The 13,015-nt window shown below is 42.7% G+C and overlaps 1 protein-coding gene across 4 annotated transcripts in view; it reads left to right on the top strand.

Annotated features, from left to right (window-relative positions):
• The window catches only part of arhgap12b (Rho GTPase activating protein 12b), a 118,038-nt gene that overhangs the window by 71,805 nt on the left and 33,218 nt on the right, over positions 1-13,015 (top strand). For all 4 annotated transcript variants that reach the window (XM_075452062.1, XM_075452060.1, XM_075452063.1 and 1 more), the window contains exon 3: positions 5,448-5,720. In XM_075452062.1, coding sequence (XP_075308177.1) covers positions 5,448-5,720 — 273 coding nt within the window. The remainder of the gene's footprint in view (positions 1-5,447; positions 5,721-13,015) is intronic.

Raw genomic sequence — 13,015 nt, 5'->3', positions numbered from 1 at the left:
TGCATAAAAGGGGTTCCTTTGTTTGTTCATGGGAAGCTTTTTGCTAGCTGTTATTTTAATGTCCTCCAGATAAGTTATGGGACGGGTCTGGTGGAAGAGAGTCCCTGAAATCGTCTCCAAAGGACAAAGGTTGTTGTAAATAGCAGATAGTGTCTGTCTCTTACTGGTATGGAAATACCAGTAATGTTACACAGGAATGTTGCTGGGGCCTCCCAAAAATTAGGCTCCACATTAAATCCACACTTGAGTTAACTACAAATGTAATATTTTTAAAGTCAAACTTACCATTTACCTGTACAACAGCAGATATGACTTCATGGTTCCATGATAACTATTGTATTGATCTAAAAAACAATGAAATCGTAAAGAGGTTGTTTTCTAAGCAGAAACTATGTCCTGTGGTCTTGAAAGATCCACACTACTGTGTTACCAAATGTATTGTCCAATTTTAAAGGGACATTTTTCATTATTTGTTCCTCTTTCTTTTACCTCTTTTTTATGTCATCATTCATAAACTATACTTCTGTTACACTGAAATATGAGTGCACAGTAGTAGTGATCTGAATTGTCATAGTATCTTTCTACAACTCACAGTGGCTTGGCTGTGGCCTGGTTGAAAATAGAAGTTCCAGTTTGGTCTGTCAGTCCCAAGTTTGACTCAAACATACAGAAATACGCTATGATGGTAGAAGCTGTTGTAGGGTTATACAGAACCATTTCCTCTAGTGTTGGATGAGTGTGTGCACACACATGCAAGGTAGGAAGATCCTGTTCCTCTTTGCATCTGTCACGTCGGGATCAAGTTGCCTCTTACTTTCAACCAGCACGTAACAGAACCAGAAGGACAGGCAGAAAACAGAAGTGTGTGTGTTGGGGGGGGGCACAGCTAGTCTCCTGTGTCATCTGATGGCCGCCGATCATCGCCATGCGTCGTGCCTTCAGCATGTTCAGAGGTTACAGGAGAGCTGGGGAGGATGACGACGAGGTGTTTGTGTGCAGCCCAGGATGCAAGGTGATAGAAAAAAAAAGGTGGACATTAAATTTGTGTGCAATCTGCTAGTTTTAAAGGAGGATATTTTCAGAAGTCAGGTTTCTGTGTAGTGTCCACCAGACTTGTATAGAACAGGGCGCCAGCTTTGCCAGCACAGATGGACTTTGTGTCCTGTAAGAATAGATTTCTCTGTCTTGTTCGTCAAACATTCTCGTTGGAGAACTTTTCATCCGCGCTGGCACCCAGCACCAACTTTTGTTCTCTGTAAACTGTTAAAATGATTCCAGGTAGCATTTCTAGCCTCCTAACTACAGTCTGACTGTCTGCCAGTAAAAGATGTTGAGTTCAATGAAACATTTAGGAGGCTTCTCTGTCTGACTGAACAGCATCTTTTTCCATTTTACAGAAATGCCACAGCCAGGCTCACATTGACTCATTGTTTTTATGATGCAACATAAGTACAGTAATATGTTGCCGTTGGCTGTCCTAAAGTCACTGTGTTGAACAGATATAATGTTCACTAACTTAGTTGTGCGTGCACATCAGCTGTGACTGTGGCTGTGGCTCATTAGAATGTCGTTCATTTGGGAGGTATTTGGTCACTACTAAAATGGTGAATAAACTGATATTGGAACTGGGTTGGATACTTAAAAGGAGACATATTCTGCCCACTTTTTTTACAAGCTGAAACAGTTCCAGAGATTTAATGAAATGTATGTCACGTTTGGTCAAGATACCGCAGAGATATGGCTGAACAACAGCTCCTTTTCTGCCAAACCTCTACATATCTGTTCAAAGCAGCTAGTTTTAGGAGCTGCAGTGATGCTCTCCATTCCTCACCGGTTTGGTCATCCGTTGAGCTCGGTGCTACAAGATGGTGCTACAGCATGGTGCTACAGCTCGGTGCTACAGCATGGTGCTACAGCTCGGTGCCACGGCATGGTGCTACGGCTCGGTGCTACGGCTCGGTGATACGGCTCGGTGCTACGGCATGGTGCTACAGCTCGGTGCTACGGCATGGTGCTACGGCATGGTGCTACGGCATGGTGCTACGGCATGGTGCTACGGCATGGTGCTACAGCTCGGTGCTACGGCATGGTGCTACGGCATGGTGCTACAGCATGGTGCTACGGCATGGTGCTACGGCATGGTGCTACAGCTCGGTGCTACGGCATGGTGCTACGGCATGGTGCTACGGCATGGTGCTACAGCTCGGTGCTACAGCATGGTGCTACAGCAGACAGCTGGTTCTGATCCACCTTTCATGAACAATCTCATCATGAATCATGTGATGAACTTGTCCAGGCAGTTAAAACACCATAAGCAGGAACACTGAACTAACATAGCATACTTCAGTGTACATAGCTTTTGAAGTGAACACAAGAAACTTGTGCTAAAGAAAAAAATGGACCAGACAGTGAATAATTCCCTATAATCCCTATATAGATCAGTGAGCAATGCTGACCAACATGTCATTGGGGTCATCAGGTGGGAACCTCCTTTCATCGGTGTTCTGCTCCTCACACCACAACAACCATCTTTTTTTCCACAACCACAAGCTACCCCAGGCTCTCACCAACTGCACACCAGTCAAAGCGGAGTGGGGATACAAACAAACCCTGGTTCAGGTAGGGGGTATAAATAGAAGAGGTAAAGATAAGTAGGAATGGGATTCAAACCCTGGGTCAGGTAGGGGGTAGAAATAGAAGAGGTAAAGATATATATATTATAAAGATAATACTTTATATTACAAGTAACATAATAACATACTTTGTCCTCTTCTACGCCTTCTTGCTGTTCTTATTCTGTTGGCTCCAGGGCAGACTAGACAACTTGAGACCCATGTAGTACAAAGTGATAATACAGGAAAATGCAATCCACTGAAAAATACAAGTTAACGCCAAGGAACTCGTTCTACGTTAACCAACTTCTGTCTTCCACATTTTAAGTCATTCCCTGGAAAGTTATCGTTTATTGTTTTTTCTTCATCTAATAGAGTTTTGTTATCTTATTTCTGTCTTAGATTAACAATATAACTGCTGATATGAATTTGCTGTTGATAGTAAAGTAAAAAGCTTAATGATTGAGACTTCCTACTTCTGAGGTCTAGTGAATGCAGCATTATGTTAAGATAAATATGAGGATGCTGATTATTCTAGTCTTTGCTGCTACTGTGATGTGACAGTACCCTGCAGATCTGAATGGATAATTGGATGACAGAGGTGGCTCCAAACAAGGTGACAATGTGGTGTTATGTCAAAGTTTTAGAGTTGGTGGTCTCTTCAAACACCCAAATACATGCTGTGAAGCACAGGAAAAGTGATTCTTTTTATAATATGTCCCCTTTAGCTCTTCATTGGTGGAGTTCTACAGAGTGCTTTGAATATGGAGAGCACTGCTAATGAACTGTGTCAAACCCCTCCATAATGAGAAGCTACCTGTGCCAGCCGCTGCTGCTTTTGTCAAAAGGGGGTGGGTGTGAGGAGAAAGGATGCGGATCCTTGGAAATCAAAACTTTATTTTCACAAAAAAGGTTTTAACAAAAATCTTAACATGACTGAACAAAACAAGACTGACAAAACAAAAGACTTGACATGGATAAATACAATCTTACTGTGACCTGGAGTATGGACGACAGTTAAGGATCTGACAAAACAATGAGGGAACCTGGAAACTAAATACTGTGAAGGGTGATTAGGGATAGAGTGCAGCTGATGGGGAAAACACAGGTGAGGGACGTGAGGCTGATGGCAGGGCAGGAGAGGGTGGCATGACAGGAAAACTAAACAAGACCTGAACCTAAAACATGATCTATCTAAGAACTAAACTAAGACATGATCTAAAAACCAAACAGGATCTAAAACATAGTCCCATGCCAGCTTTAGCTTTGACCATTCTTTTTATGTCCAGTAGTTTTCTGCTTGTGCATCACACAAATGTCAAAACACCCTTTTAAGAGCAGATAAAGATACTGTAAGAGCAGCATGGATCATATGAGATGAAATGATTGCGACATGAGAAGTATTCATGTGAGCTTTGTTACTACACACATCAATGTGTGTCGAAAATGATAGTTAAAGTTTGAATTTGAACGTGTTAAAATGGCTTGTAATCACCTGTGCCACTGATGTAGTTCACTTTGTCTGAGCTGAGTTTGACCCTTCCACCATCATTTGCACTCAGACTTGATCACCATTACTTCCTAAATGACCCAACTAAAAGTGGAACATGCAGTCTGCATTCTGGTGTTGATGGATGGCTCTGAACCCAAACTCAGCCAGAACGTTTTCTCTCTTTGCTCGAACATCTTACTGTGCATTGGACTGAAGGAGCAGACACTAACTGAAACTTTTGCTGAGCTCTGGCATGTGTGCAGGATATTGAATAATAATTTCTGGGACAAATATTCCGTTATTTCAAGATGGGCAGGAAGTCCCATCTGTGTCCTGAAAGCAGTTCAGATGCTCTGAGCCGTTGCCATGGAAACAGCATTCTGAGTCTTGTGAAGTGACCTTCAGCTGCTGCCAAGTTTGAAAAGACCACCTTAGAAGCGGTCTTTGATGTGTATCAGCACTGACACAGCAGGCTCATGTAGGTTTAGAATTGGTTGTGTTCAGGTCCCCTCAGTAGATGCAAAAATAGCCTCCCTGAAGTTCCACCGTGGTCCACTCGTATTATTTACATTTCTGAGCTGTTCAATTCTTTTTCCCTCGTGCACCTTGCCTCAGTCTTCGCACCCTTTGATCAGAAGAGCAGTTTATATCTTATCTCTCCCTCTCCTTCTTCTTCTTTTTAACCAAACCTGGGGTTAGGGTTAGGGTTAGGGTTAACCTGTTTGAAACTATATTTACTGCAGCATGGCTGCTAAGGAGATGCTTGTTCTGTCACAGAAAAGGGACTGATTGCATACCAGAAACAGGAATCCTGAAAGAAACCCTCCTGCACAGGTTTTTTTCTGGATGGTTGGAAGAGTTATGTGCTTGGGATATATTTACCTGACTTGTTGGGACTTTGTACCTTTTAATTCAAGTAAAGCCCTTAGTAAAATGCCAATAGCCCTTCATAGAAGAATAGAATATAATAGAATAGAAAAATACTTTCTTTTAATAATTCAAAATCTCCTGCTCTCTGAGTAGGCAGATATAAGTTAGTTGGGTCCATCTGGTTTTAGGACTCTGCAGGCCACATGTGGCAGCTGTGGTGATTCAGAGGCTGTCCTACAGACTGTCACAGTCTCTGAACACACCATCACATACTTCAACCTCAGCAGACAATGGAGCATTTCTATGGCTCCTGGTTATGTAATTCCTGGATTATTACACAATCCTCATAGAAATTTGGGACACTCATTAAGTTCATCAAGAATATCAGCTGCCATATTGGAAAACAAATACTCCTAAAATAAATGCACACAAGGTCCTGATCTGACATCCCTGCTCCCCTCTCCCTCCTCCAGACAACGTCACCTACTGGTCAGGGCCGCTCAAACTCCCCCATCTACACCAACCTTCAGGAGCTGAAGATCTCGCAGTCCAGCCTGCCGCCCATCCCCTCAGGCTCCCCGCTCCACATCCTGGGGGACTGGGAGACCCATAAAGACGTGAGCGGCAGGCATTTCTACTACAACAGGGCCACCGAGGAGCGGACCTGGAAGCCCCCACGCACCAGGGACACCAGCAGCAGCATCAGCAGTGTCCGAGGAGACACCCAGAGATCAGCAGAGAGCGAGGTAAGGCATGCTGAGTGAGTCCAGAACACTTCACCGTGTCTGTGTGTGGAGTTGGGAGAGATGCTGTTTGTACTGAGAGCCCCATGCAACATTATCAGCAGCACCATCTCCATACATGTGTGCATGGGACTGAACAGAGCTGAAGCCCCCATGTCACATGACTAGGCTGTGGTGGAAATTTTAAGGTTGCTGTTGGAGGGATTTTGTGGGGAAATCATGGTTTTCTGTCAGGTTATCTTGTCCTTCTGAATCACCCAACACTGCCCCCATGTGGTGTTCACATTTACTGCAACACATACAGAGTATTACAGAATAATCTCAATCATCTCAACCATTTTCTATTAGCTAGTATTATTATTATGAGCTATTATTATTATCTAGCTACAGTCTCTTTTGCAGATAGTAGGGTAGATTAAATTATTTAGCAAGTTTTGGGGGCTTAAAGTAGCAACTAAAGGGATTCATTTAAATTGAGACTAAACTAGAAACTGAGACTATTGTAATGTCAAATGTGAAATCCAGGTTATTTTTTATGGAAGCAAATCTGTACCATAATTCAAATTAAAATGCATTAACAGAAATACCTTTTCATTTTCAGAATATACCTGCATTTTTTGACTAATAAATAAAATGATTAATGAATTATCCAAACTGCATTTCAATTTTCTTCTTCAAGACTGCTCATTTTGTAACTTAATTAAAATGATAAAGAAAAGGACATTGCTTTTTTGTTTTCATGCACGCCCCCACAAAAAATGTTCCATAATTCAATTTGGCCATTTCTCAACATGCGTACTTGTCTGTACTTGTGTTCTCGTGTACTTCACCTCCACCTTAATGTGGGACCACTTCTTCTTCACCTCCACCTTAATGTGGGACCACTTCTCCTTCACCTCCACCTTAATGTGGGACCACTTCTTCTTCACCTCCACCTTAATGTGGGACCACTTCTTCTTCACATCCACCTTAATGTGGGACCACTTCTTCTTCACCTCCACCTTAATGTGGGACCACTTCTTCTTCACCTCCACCTTAATGTGGGACCACTTCTTCTTCACCTCCACCTTAATGTGGGACCACTTCTTCTTCACCTCCACCTTAATGTGGGACCACTTCTTCTTCACATCCACCTTAATGTGGGACCACTTCTTCTTCACATCCACCTTAATGTGGGACCACTTCTTCTTCACCTCAATTCAATTCAATTCATTTTTATTTATATAGCGCCAAATACAACAAATGTCATCTCAAGGCACTTAGATAGTAAGTCCAATTCAAGCCAATTGGAATTCAATTAATTAATAATAATCATAATTCATAAAATAATCCAATTCGTTCATATAGAGCCAATTCAAAAACAATTTCCTAGCTAAGGAAACCAACAGATTGCACTGAAAACTTTTTCTTTTTCGGTCCAATCTCCCGTCCTGAGCGTGCCTGAGGCGACTGTGGAGAGAAACGACTCCCTTTTAACAGGAAGAAACCTCTGGCAGAACCAGACTCAGGAAGGGTGGCCATCCGCCTCCACCAGCTGGGGTTTGAGAAGACAGAAAGGGGGGAGATGGTGCTACAGCATGGTGCTACAGCTCGGTGCTACAGCATGGTGCTACAGCTCGGTGCCACGGCATGGTGCTACGGCTCGGTGCTACGGCATGGTGCTACGGCTCGGTGCTACGGCACGGTGCTACGGCTCGGTGCTACGGCTCGGTGCTACTGCATGGTGCTACGGCATGGTGCTACGGCATGGTGCTACGGCTCGGTGCTACGGCATGGTGCTACGGCATGGTGCTACGGCATGGTGCTACGGCTCGGTGCTACTGCATGGTGCTACGGCTCGGTGCTACGGCATGGTGCTACGGCATGGTGCTACGGCTCGGTGCTACGGCATGGTGCTACGGCATGGTGCTACGGCATGGTGCTACGGCTCGGTGCTACGGCATGGTGCTACGGCATGGTGCTACGGCTCGGTGCTACGGCATGGTGCTACGGCATGGTGCTACGGCATGGTGCTACAGCATGGTGCTACGGCTCGGTGCTACGGCATGGTGCTACGGCATGGTGCTACGGCATGGTGCTATGTGCTTTTGCATGGTGCTTTTGCAGATAGCAGGGTAGATTATATTATTTAGCAAGTTTTGGGGGCTTAAAGTAGCAACTAAAGGGATTCATTTAAATTGAGACTAAACTATAAACTGAGACTATTGTAATGTCAAATGTGAAATCCAGGTTATTTTTTATGGAAGCAAATCTGTACCATAATTCAAATTAAAATGCATTAACAGAAATACCTTTTCATTTTCAGAATATACCTGCATTTTTTGACTAATAAATAAAATGATTAATAAATTATCCAAACTGCATTTCAATTCACCTCCACCTTAATGTGGGACCACTTCTCCTTCACCTCCACCTTAATGTGGGACCACTTCTTCTTCACCTCCACCTTAATGTGGGACCACTTCTCCTTCACCTCCACCTTAATGTGGGACCACTTCTTCTTCACCTCCACCTTAATGTGGGACCACTTCTTCTTCACCTCCACCTTAATGTGGGACCACTTCTTCTTCACATCCACCTTAATGTGGGACCACTTCTTCTTCACCTCCACCTTAATGTGGGACCACTTCTTCTTCACCTCCACCTTAATGTGGGACCACTTCTTCTTCACATCCACCTTAATGTGGGACCACTTCTTCTTCACCTCAATTCAATTCAATTCATTTTTATTTATATAGCGCCAAATACAACAAATGTCATCTCAAGGCACTTAGATAGTAAGTCCAATTCAAGCCAATTGGAATTCAATTAATTAATAATAATCATAATTCATAAAATAATCCAATTCGTTCATATAGAGCCAATTCAAAAACAATTTCCTAGCTAAGAAAACCAACAGATTGCACTGAAAACTTTTTGTTTTTCGGTCCAATCTCCCGTCCTGAGCGTGCCTGAGGCGACTGTGGAGAGAAACGACTCCCTTTGAACAGGAAGAAACCTCTGGCAGAACCAGACTCAGGAAGGGTGGCCATCCGCCTCCACCAGCTGGGGTTTGAGAAGACAGAAAGGGGGGGGGGGGGGGGGGGGGAAGGGGGCCGCGGCGGCACTGTAACACCATTCAAAGGATATCTGTTGGAACAGGGAAACACAAGTTAATGACCACAATAATGTCACATATACATAAAGAGAGTAAAGTGAGGAAAGGTGTGACAGATGAGGCCCCCCAGCAGTCTAGGCCTATAGCAGCTTAATTATGGGATGTTTCAGGATTACCTGAGCCATCCCTATTCAAGGTAAACACAAGAAACTTGTGCTAACGAAAAAATAAATAAATAAATAAATAAAGGACCAGACTCAGTGAGTAATTCCCTATACTCCCTATATAGATCCATATATAGAACCATCTTTTACAGCCACAAGCTACCTCAGCCTCTCACCAACTGCACACCAGTCACAGCGGGAATGGGATTCAAACCCTGGTTCGGGTAGGGGGTAATGAAAGTATAGAGGGTGCCAGAGGTGGAGGCAGAACAAGACACACTAGCAGACACACTATCAGATTCAACAGACCTAACTATAAGCTTTATAAAAAAGGAAAGTTTTAAGCCTGGTCTTAAAAGTGGAAAGGGTGTCTGCTTCCCGGACATTTACTGGCAGCTTATTCCACAAGAGAGGGGCCTGATAACTGAAGGCTCTGCCTCCCAAACTGGCAGCTGGTTCCACAGAGAGGGGCCTGATAACTGAAGGCTCTGCCTCCCAAACTGGCAGCTGGTTCCACAGAGAGGGGCCTGATAACTGAAGGCTCTGCCTCCCATTCTACTTTTAGAAACTCTGGGAACCTCAAGTAAACCTGCAGTTTGGGAACGAAGTGCTCTGTTAGGAAAATATCTTACAATGAGATCTTTAAGATATGATGGAGCTCGGTCATTAAGAGCTTTATATGTAAGGAGAAGAATCTTAAATTCTATTCTGAATTTAACAGGGAGCCAATGAAGAGAAGCTAAAACTGGAGAAATATGATCTCTCCTGTTAGTTCTCATCAAAACTCTGGCTGCAGCATTTTGGATCAACTGAAGGCTTTTCAGAGAATATGTGGGACAGCCCAATAATAAAGAATTACAGTAGTCCAATCTTGAAGTAACAAATGCATGGACAAGATGTTCCTGATTTTAACAATATTACGAAGATGAAAGAAGGCAGTCCTAGAAACCTGTTTTATATTCGAGTCAAATGATAAGTTCTGGTCAAAAATAACTCCAAGGTTCCTCACTGTAGAACTAGAAGCCAAGGAAATACCATCTAGAGTAACTATATAGCTAGACAATTTCTCCCTGAAACGCTCAGGTCCAAAGATAACGACTTCAGTTTTGTCTGAATTTAGAAGCAGACAGTTCTGAGTCATCCAGGTCTTTATGTCTTTAAGACATGCTTGTAGTCTGACCAACCTATTGGGTTCATCTGGTTTTATAGATAAGTACAGCTGAGTATCATCAGCATAGCAATGGAAATTTATGCCATGCTGTCTAATAATGTTACCTAATGGAAGCATGTATAAAGTAAAAAGAATCGGTCCAAGCACAGAACCCTGGGGAACTCCATGACTTACTCTGGTGTGTGAGGAAGATTCTTCATTTACAAGAACAAACTGAAATCTATCAGATAAATATGACTTAAACCAGCCTAATGCAGTTCCTTTAATCCCAATAACATGTTCAAGTCTCTGTAATAAGATACTGTGATCGACCGTATCAAATGCAGCACTGAGATCCAACAGGACAAGCAGACACAAGTCCGCTATCAGAGGCTAAGAGGAGATCATTGGTAACTTTCAGCAGTGCAGTTTCTGTGCTATGATGCACTCTGAATCCTGACTGAAACTCTTCAAACAGATTATTTCTGTGTAAGTGATCACAAAGCTGAGCTGCAACTATTTTTTCAAGAACTTTAGACATAAAAGGGAGATTGGATATAGGTCTATAATGAGCCAACACTTCTGAATCAAGAGTAGGTTTTTTAAGTAAAGGTTTAATTACAGCAACCTTAAAAGTCTGAGGTACATATCCTGTCAACAAAGACAGATTGATCAAATCCAATATGGAAGTGTCAATTAATAGGAAAACCTCCTTGAACAGTCTGGTTGGGATTGGGTCTAAAATACAAGTTGATGGTTTAGAAGAGACTATTGCTGTTGTTAGTTCAGAGAGATCAACTGGACAGAAGCCGTCTAAATACAAATCAGGTTCTAAAGATACTTCTAAAGCTGCTGTACTTGATGATACATCACTGATAATAGTGGGAAGGACTCCATCAATCTTCTCTCTGATAGAAACAATTTTATTAATAAAGAAGCTCATGAAATCATCACTGCTGAGAGTTAAAGGAATACCTGGCTCAGCAGAGCTCGGACTCTTAGTCAGACTGGCTACAGTGCTGAAAAGAAACCTGGGATTATTCTTATTATCTTCTATCAATGATGAATAATAAGCAGTTCTAGCTTTACGAAGGGCTTTCTTATACCTTATTAAACTATCTTTCCAGACTAATTGAGACTCTTCTAAATTAGAGGAACGCCACTGTCTCTCCAGCTTTCTTGCAGTCTGCTTTAAAGCACGCAGCTGTGAATTATACCAAGGAGCCAACCTCTTCTGACTGATTACCTTCCTTTTCAGAGGGGCAACATTGTCCAGTGCTGTACGCATTGAAACTATAGTGCTGTCAACAAGAGAGTCAAGTGCTGCTGGAGTAAAGTTTAGGTAGTCGTCCTCTGTCATATCTGCACATGGCAGTGAAGAAAAGGATGATGGAATTAATTCTTTAAATCTGGTTACAGCATCCTCTGATAGACACCTTCTATATGTAAATTTCTTCTCAGAAACTGTATAGTCAAGTAATGTAAACTCAAAGGTTATCAGAAAATGGTCAGATAAGACAGGGTTATGAGGGAACACTGTTAACTGTTCACTCTCAATGCCATAAGTCAGCACAAGATCAAGGGTGTGATTAAGGCAGTGAGTCGGTCTGTGAACACTCTGAGAAAATCCAATAGAGTCCAATATAGAATTAAAGTTCATATTCAGGCTGTCATTTTCAACATCTACATGAATATTAAAGTCACCCATGTAGCAGTCACAGTGCCGTGTGGATTAAGAGTTTTTCAAACTTTGACAAAACCAACATTCCTGTGGGGGATGTTTACGTATGTGGATATAAACCAGATCTTCATTTTCTTTCCACAAAGGAAAAAGAGACAGAAACTGCCTAATTTACGTTCACCTTCTACCCTCTTAAGAGCTTTTGGGAGTGAAAAATAAGCAACAGACACTTGCAATAAAAATTGGGATAGACTCTAACGAACAAAGAACTCACTCTTGGAAAAGTGGGACACTTACTATCTTATCTGGACCATAACTCGAAAGTTGACACTTTAACACCCCTTTTCACCAGCAAACCGACCAGATGGCTACATACGAACTGAGAAGACTTCATTAGACTCACTTTTAGTCGAATCTTAAAACTATATTAAATGTGTTTGATAACCGTATACAATTTCTTTCAGGTTTCCAGCTTGATCACACGACGCATATAGAGACAATTTGTACGATTCTGGCTTAAATATTGACAAAGAACTGATCTTGGTGGAAAATGCCAAACCTGCCTGATGGAACCACATTGCCCCCTAGTGGTCTGCAGTGTTGATTAGTTGAACATTTAAATCCCAGAGGACTCAGTAAAATGGACAAGATATATGCAACTATTAACTTCTAACGATGTCCCTTCGGTATCTATTTGGTATTTGTTTGGTATCCCCATTGTTAACACAGAAAATCAACATTGTGTGGTTCACTATTCGACCGGAGGAAACCCTCCAGAACCCAGTGAGACCCCGGAGACGAGAAAGAAAGACCCGAACAAAGAAACAGATTGAAATACTCTGAAGATGCACGTTTTACGTGTTTTTGTTCGTCCCTCGCCATCCACGTCCTTCTACGTCGCACGTCCTAACCTCCGCTGTTTCACGCCATCATCACCTTTTCCTACCAAGAAAGCCAACTCCAAGCAACCTTTTATTAATCTTCTGTGAACTTAAGTTCACTTCATCAGAGAAGCAACGGACCCACTGACACTCAGAAGATTCGATCATCTAACCACAGCCCTCGGCACCATCGTTCCCGTTTCCCGGTGAAAGAAGCAACTGAGAAGTCCGCTAAAGTCAGCCACCACAACCAGGAAGGCCCAGAGAGCGGAAGAGAAATCCCCTCGGACCCCGCGTGGCCGCTGTCTTGTTCCGAGCTGACTAA

This window comes from Odontesthes bonariensis, chromosome 20, assembly GCF_027942865.1.
Source record: "Odontesthes bonariensis isolate fOdoBon6 chromosome 20, fOdoBon6.hap1, whole genome shotgun sequence".
NCBI lineage: Eukaryota > Metazoa > Chordata > Actinopteri > Atheriniformes > Atherinopsidae > Odontesthes > Odontesthes bonariensis.
Note: the sequence above shows the minus strand (reverse complement) of the source record. Positions and strands in the feature narration are given on the sequence as shown.